The following is an 8,302-nucleotide window of genomic DNA, read 5'->3' as shown; positions in this document are numbered from 1 at the left end:
ATATATATATGTATATGTATATATATATATAAATACAAGAAAGCACAAAGAAAGTTAAGAAAAACAAGAGTTTCGTTAAGCGGATATAATCGTGTGGGCTGATGAAGAGATTATATCTTCTTTTTTTCTTTTTTTTCCCCGGCTTTTTTAAATAAAATTTCATCCGTTTTTCTTCTTCTTTTTTTTTTAAACTGTTGTTTGTTATTATTTTACTCATACCCCCCTTTCTCATATGTCTATAATTTTTCTTTGTCTTATCTTCATTTTGAACTTATATACTCTCTCTCTCTCTCTCTCTCTCTATGTATATATATATATATATATATTATAGATAGATAGATATATATACTATAATTTGGAAAACCAGAATTTCCGATAAATTATTATTATATGAACGGAAAAATTATGAATGATTTGAATTGTATTTATTAACCAGAAGTATGTTTTTTTTCTTACCAGAAATGTCATTATCGTGCAGTACTGTAATATTTTACCAGAGAATCTCTTTTCTCCGTGAACCATTTAATCCTAAGTATCAATACACTTTAAATTTTACTTCATTAATATAAATAATTGAACCTATTTATTTAAAGGTCATTTTATTTATTTGTAATACCTGATACCTCTAATAATCAATTTTAAGCAATCAAAGCATTTACAAATTATTTAATTTAAAATGTGCATAAAACAGCAGTTTTAAAGACATTTATTCAATGAAACATTTTTGTCCTGTATAGTCATAAAATAATAGAAAAAAACCACCTTTCTGCTAACTCAATCACTAAGGTAAAGGTAAACACAAATTAATAAGCTAAATATAGATAAAAAAAATATTTGTCCGAATTGATAATCATCTACGATATTTTTTCTTTACTCTTTGCTTGTCGTTTTTGAAAAGGCTTATAAAATTTATCCTTGATTTTTAATATTCAACCAATAGAGTTTTAAAAATTTTTATAAATTGTCAAGAATATAAAAAAAAACAGATATTTTCAGCAGCTGCCAAATTTAAATGAAAGAATGTGTTGAAAAAAATTCTTTAAGAAACTTACGGATTGGTCTTTGCCTTTTGTCATATTTGGAATTAAGAACAATGCTGTCTAATATTTCTTTGTCAATATCATAATTTGACAGCCTGACCAAGAAAAGAAAAAAAGTGTTTATTCATTAAACATTCTGACGAAATAAATTGTCTCTGATAAAAGTAACATTTTATGAAATATAAATTTACATGTAATCATATCATCTAAAAGTGATAAAATGTATTGCAATAGAAACTTTCAATGTTATCTTCTAATTAAATTAAACGCATAAGCAAACGATATTAAATACAGTTCTGTAATCATTTACGGACATTAAGTTTTTTTTTTGTTAAATAGAATTTTTTACTTTGAACTATTTTTTAACTGAAGAAAATATAAAATGAACCTTCTAAATTAGACTACAGAATCAAATATCATTTCAGAAATTTATTGAAGGAAATAAATGATATCATGATGTCAACTAAACAGGAAGAAAATTTATTAGTGTAGCAAATCATGAACGAGTAATCTTTGTTGCTTGCACAAAACGGCGGTTTCAGATAATAAGGTGTTTCGCATTTCTGAAAGAGAATCTGTAATTTCAGATCAGCGTACATTTAACTGTAAAGGCCCATATATCAAAAACATCGACAGATGGTATTCTATTACTCAGAACTGAATAACTTTTGGTTTAATGAATGAATCTCCTCGCTTTGGGACCCAATTTAAATGGTTCGACAGAGTGACCTCAAATATGCTAATTAATTACTGTAGAAGGTGTTTTAAGTTACATAATCTAACACAAAAACTTACTTTTTCTGAATAAACTTATTATTTTTCGATGCTTTAGAATTTTTGCTTCCCAAAATATAGGGTTTAGCTGCAATCTGAGAAATATGGTCAAAATATCTGGATCAGGAGAGTGGTTCAAAGTTTGGAACCCTTAATGTTAATTTTACTTTTTGCGTATTTCGCGGTACCTCCAGAACTTTTTAAGCGAAGTGAAAAAATTTAGTACTCAAGTATAAAATTCTAATATACAAAAATAATTCCTTGCATTCCTTGCATTTTTGCAAATATATATAATTTTTAATTACACAAAACTTACTTAATAATAGTCGAAAAAGTTTTCAATTATAACTACACCAATTTAAAATTGTTATTTTACACGAAAAAAAAAACGAAATCAGTCGAATAATTTAAGAAAATTTGAATTTTAAAAATGTCGTATACTTAAAATTCGACTTCTCAGGTGCTATTCGAATGATTTGAATTTATTTTAATTTTAGTTCCGATATTTTCATTTTAGTTCTACACTATTATATGGTTCCGATGAACAGGAATTTCCCCATAGAATTATCTATATTATCGAAACGAAATTAATGGTCACTAATAAATCCCGTATGACACCCTGTGCTGAGTGGTAGCGCTTCGTCCTCTCGTGCAACAGGTTCTAGGTTCGATACTCGGGCTGGGCAAGATTAACACAGATTTCCATCCCTTCAGTGGGTCGATAAAATTAGTGCCAATCATGATTGGGGACAAAGCACTGGGGGTTATAATTTCAGGTAAGCACCCAACTAGAAAATCTGCTCCTACACCTTTGAGCTCAAGGTCAAAAAAACTGAGATGGGCATAGTAGGCCTTGCCCTCTTTGGTTTAGTTTTAACAAATCACATAAATATGATTCACAATAGAATCCGTAAACGAACAATGGAAAAATAAATGCATGAAAGGGTTGATATACAAGGCGTTACTCAAATTCGCTGAGGTGCCAAATGTTATAAATATTCTTTATCAGAAAACGATATAAATTCAAAAACTTTTTAATAAGTGTATATTTATTTTTATTTTGGATAAATCAATGATTCTGCTTCAATCTAATGCGAACTTCCGGGAATAACTATTGAAATACCTTATTAAAGAGACACAATATTAAAAGCCAATTTGAAACTTAAACTTAATAATAAAGCACTATCATGTAAATTCATACTATGTTAAGACTGATACTTACATTTCGCTTTTGTCCAGCGCCCAACAACTATAAAACAGAGAATTGGTAAGTCTAACTATTAACACAACCGTGCTGAAAGCATGATATCTTCTGCAAATACGAAGTTATTTTGAATATCATACAGCATTTTATATTACTTCTCCAATGCAAAAAAAAAATAATAATAGCAGCTGCAAACATTGAAAATGAAACAATAGCTTACGTGCTCAATTGAATCTCTTTGAATGCTTTAAAATTTATTCCTTAATCAAAAACCTTAAAAAAATGTAAATTTTAGCTTAATTATATTCAGTTGAAGCATTTGTTTTCAATCATACTTCCTTAAAATAAACACATTGCATTTTTAACTGTCAAACAAATTTAAGTTATTAAATTTATAACTGAAACAACTTAATAGACGCAATTACACAATATCAAGAAAAAATGTACAGCCCCTATATTAGTCCCTGGTAAATGCTTACATACTTTGCTATGTACGATGAATTGTATATTTCTTGTTAAATTTTACATTCTTACTTTTTTGTGACGTTTACTTTCTTATATTTACTTTTTCAACAGTATTTTATATCTTCCAAATGATATTTCAACTAAATAAAGTTACTTTGCTCCAAATTGTAACGTAGTATTATAAATTCGTTAATTTTATAATTATTGCAATATTTTAATTCACTTTATATTATTTTCTTTTAAAGTAATTACATAAATTATTGTATACAAGCAGTAAATATTTGAATAAAATAGATATGTCGATTCAGCGAAATAGAATAATCTATACATTTATGTACCTACCTGATAGTAAGCGACATTTCCTTCTGTTAGTTGTCAGTCTGTATATAATAAAGCACGATCAAGAGACACGGGTATTTAATGCCCATGCTTAGTCTCAAAAACGCAATGCTATTAAAGTTCTGCGTAATAACACGTTTGACACAAATATGTTTGATCAAAAATTTAACATAATGGATTCCAATTTCTACTCCAGGGAAAACAAAATACTCATTAGTCGCGTAACTTTTTGTACAGGAAAAAGCTCTAAGTAATTGAAAATTAGATTGCAATATTGTTTCTTCTGTGTATACGCATAACATAGATCTTCGAATTTTACGTAGTAAATCTTTTAAAATAATGATGAATATTATTTTATTAGTGTAATTGCTTAAATATAATTTTTAATTTATCCAATAAGAACTGAAATAATAGTATCAGGTGAAATAAATAATTGAAAATATAAATCTTCAGCTTATTTTTCGGAATTTTCAGTTAGTCGGAAGGAAACGAAAAGAAGGTCAACACCGCATATATATATATATATATATCAACTAATTGTTGATAGATTGATAAATATTTACAGTTTTTTTGATAAGTGACAGCCATTTTGTCTAAGTCCCTTGTAGAATTAGTTCTATTACGTTACTGAAGAAAAAAATAGGTGGCATGGTTTGCACCCGGTTAACTTAAAAGTATATTACCAAGCATTAGGTAAACCCTTTTATAGGGAATTATTCAAATAGTTTAAGAAATTATTTTTACTTACAGATACATTTATTGAAATATGATTATAAAAAAACGTTTTACAACGATAATAATTCGTCAAATTTTTAAATAAATATTTGATCAATCCACAATTAATAAAACATAATATCTTTCGCGAATGATAAAGCTACATTTGGCTGATAATTTATAGTATTTATCATTTATGTGGAAGATAAAAATTTATAAAAACTTTATTTTATCACTACCGATGATAAAATAAGGTAATTTTCCTTACACTTTCAAATATATACGGGTAAATATTATCTATTTCTATTAACATGAAAGTTTGAATCAGTTAAAGGAGGTAGATATGCACCTGGGTGGTGCATCGAGTTTTTTGCACCCTCCTTGAGAATTAAGTGTATAGCTCGTCTAAAGTAAGAACTTTCCTAGGAATTTGTCTGGACCCGTTCAGGTGACTAAGGTAGCGAGGTATAACTATTTTAAGTAGGGTTGTGTGATCATTTCTTAGGACAGGTTTTGATTCGTGTCTGCGAGGGAAAGGAAATCTTTTTGTTTGGTTTATTGTGGTAGACTTAGAGTGAAGTGAAGCTAACCTCCTTGAAATGCGCTATTCTTGTTTCCATAACAGCAGACAGCCTCAGACTTTGTGGTGAGGAGAGTTCTTACCGTAGACAAACTATAACTAACCTGCATTTGCGTCAATCAAATGTGAAGAAAAAAAAACAAATTAACATACCATACTGACGTCTGGTCATCAACTTATGATCTACAGGATTCGAAATTAACCATATCTGGGTCACTAAATGGTAAATTTCTGGCTAAAACGTAACCTCTTTGTAAACCTTTGTAAAATTTCGAAAAATTACTTCAATGCAAGTTTTTCTTCATTGTGTAATTGACTAAGATTTTTTCAATTCAATTTATTCATTAAACATCTCGATTAAAATATTTTTTCAAATTTTTAATTTTATTGTTGAGGAGTCTTGAGATTTGTAAAACGCTAAAAAATTTTTGCGCTCTTGAAATTTCAAATTTCGTTACTGACTTTAATAAGAGGCATTTCGATGAATAAAATTAATTAACTTAAGAAATAATGACTTTTCAACCAAATTATTCTTTATAGAGGAATCACATGGAGAAAATGGAAATGGTCTAAAGAGTAATCGGTGTGAGAAGAGAGCCTTTCAAACAGACAAGAAAATGCTTCTATCTATTGTGTTACCTTCTAAAAAATTCACAAAACGCATAAAGTAGCTATCTGGAAAAAAATACTAAAGCGTAATTTGGTGTAAGAATCTCCCCTTTGTATAAAATGTGTCTTATCACTATGTTACTCAAAGTTATTTGCATAATGGTAAAGTTTTCGGAAGTGAGAAAATTTTTAAGTTGGTAATTGATCAAACTAAGTTTGTATTTTTTATTTTTTAAGCAGTGCATTATTAATAAAGAAACTATGTTAGAATTTGCACCACATCAAAAAAGGGAATTAGTTTTTTTTTTAAAAAAGAAAAAAAAGTGAATGATGAATAGTTTTAACGACTATCTTCATCATAATGCATGATAAGTTCCTCCCAAAGCAATGCCTCCAGAGAATTTCTGATATCTCACATTAAATAGATACGGCCTTTATGGATCTGAGATGATCGCATGAATGAAAGATGAAGTCATTCTCTCTTTAGTAGCTCCCGGATAAAATGACCATTTATCTTACACTAAATATCATTTACACCCACATCCCCGATCCCGGACTCTATATCGCATCTTGATACACAGAGAAGGAAGCTAACTGTGAATCAATTTTGCATATCAATAAACTACTTTCTCGATATTGTAAAATTAAGCAATCGATATGATTAAATAATTGAAATTAACTTTCATTAAAATCTTTTAAAGATAAAAGTTTCTAAAAAAAACATTTGATTTATTTTAGATTATGCATACGAAGCATAATCATTGTATTAAATATCAACAGAGAAAAATCCTTGCTTTAAAATTCTTGATTGACTACTTATGTGGTGCTAGCTTTGCGAAAGAAATACACGGCGAGTATTTTGCAATAAGTTGGTATATATTTCGGTAACTATGTTGGCATTAAAATTTAGATAGGCCCATTCAGGGTCTCAAATTCTTAAGAGAGAAGAAAGAAAAACGCTGTCGAAATCACCAGTGAGAAAAGCGAGTTGAAAGATCATTTAAACCAGCTTAAATACAAAATGAAATATGGGTATGGTGTTTATAACCACTTTTAATTCTTCCCTATTTTCTCTGGAAATCAAACAGGTTAGGTGTTTTCGTTTCGCCCAACTTCTTCGGTTGTAAACTTTTAATCGCTTAAATATCAATTAGAATCATGATGGCTCAGTGATTAAGACAATTGTCAATGTTAAGAACTGGGGTTGGATCCCCAGTAGTGGCCCACCTAGTTTCAGACCAATGGGTACCAGATTGGCTAAGAAATAAAGGATGCGTATGCGCAATGCTGACCACATTTGCGCAATTATGTCTTTTATCACGTGATTATGGAGCCTTACTCTTCATGTTGTGGGAATGCTTTACTTTAAATTTAAATTTGCGACGCTCATTGCGCATACGTTTTTTACTTCCTTTTTGTCAAGAATGCTAGTATATATCAAGTTGGTGATTACGCAATATCCTGTATATTATTTTTTCTTAAATGTACGCACCACTTTCACTTCATTTGAGTCACATATGTTCAATTACATATAGCAGTTGTTTGATTTTACCAGGATAAGATCCATTAAATTTTTAAAGGGCATTAAATGCACAGAGCTTTCAATGCCCTACGATAAATTTTCATTTATTTTATTCGCGACCACCATCATTAATATTTTTGTTTTGTATTTTTGCTCTAAATTTTAAAATTTTATTCAATTCAAAAACTTGAACATTTTATTAGCACTACTTAATACTATTACTTTAAGTCAGTAAAACTCAAACACTTTCTCTATTTAAACTTGACAAGACAAAAAGTATCTGAAGCTTTAAACAGAAATTTTTTTTCTCGTTTTTCTTTAAAAGATTTATAATTCTTTAACATTTCTATTTGGCTTTCTTTTTGCCTGATTTTAACCTTACTCTTCTCTAAAAATGGCTTAACTCCAAGATGAAGATTTACGAGTTGACCACCTTCATTCTTTCATATATTTGCTTAAGCTGAATAGTACGTGGTCTAATCCAGATCTCCTATTCTTCAGGCAGTGTTACTTGATGTGCTTTGGCAGCTCCTATTTAGAAAGATTAAGTGTTCTTTCCTGGAACAAATAAAGAAGTCTTAGCACGAAACGAAACGTACTTGCGTATTAAGTTTCGAAGAAATTTTATTGAGTTCTTTTTTAGATCATGCGATACAAGATACAAGTGCTAGATCTAGACAAATGACTAAAAAAAAAATAATAATGCGAGTACTGTAATATAATAAGTATATTGTGAAATTTCCTATATATATATATATATATATATATATAACTAAACTAACTCAGTGGCGCGACAGCCCATTAAGAGGGCCAAGGCCGACTGTGCCCATCTCAGTTTACTTGACCTTGGGCTCTGGGGTGCAGAAGCATATGTTCCGGTCAGGTGGTCAGCCGAACGCGGAACCCCCAGTGTTAGTTCCCAAGCATGCTTGGTACTCATTTTATCGACCCACTGAAGGGATGAAAGGCTGAGTCGGCCTTGCCCGGCCCAAGGATCGAACCAAGGACCTGTGGCACGACAGCGCGAAGCGCTACCGCTCAGCCACCGGGCGTCA

At 29.9% G+C, this 8,302-nt stretch overlaps 1 protein-coding gene across 1 annotated transcript in view; it reads right to left on the bottom strand.

Annotated features, from left to right (window-relative positions):
* Nucleotides 1–8,302, bottom strand: part of LOC139427211 (gamma-aminobutyric acid receptor subunit alpha-5-like) — a 78,825-nt gene that overhangs the window by 2,809 nt on the left and 67,714 nt on the right. The window contains exons 2-3 of the mRNA XM_071188139.1: nucleotides 3,037–3,126; nucleotides 1,053–1,135 (exon numbers count right to left, since the gene is read on the bottom strand). Coding sequence (XP_071044240.1) covers nucleotides 1,053–1,135; nucleotides 3,037–3,126 — 173 coding nt within the window. The remainder of the gene's footprint in view (nucleotides 1–1,052; nucleotides 1,136–3,036; nucleotides 3,127–8,302) is intronic.

The sequence above is a fragment of the Parasteatoda tepidariorum genome, chromosome 2 (genome assembly GCF_043381705.1).
Source record: "Parasteatoda tepidariorum isolate YZ-2023 chromosome 2, CAS_Ptep_4.0, whole genome shotgun sequence".
Lineage (NCBI taxonomy): Eukaryota > Metazoa > Arthropoda > Arachnida > Araneae > Theridiidae > Parasteatoda > Parasteatoda tepidariorum.
The sequence above is the reverse complement of the archived record's forward strand: the minus strand, read 5'-3'. Positions and strand labels throughout refer to the sequence as shown.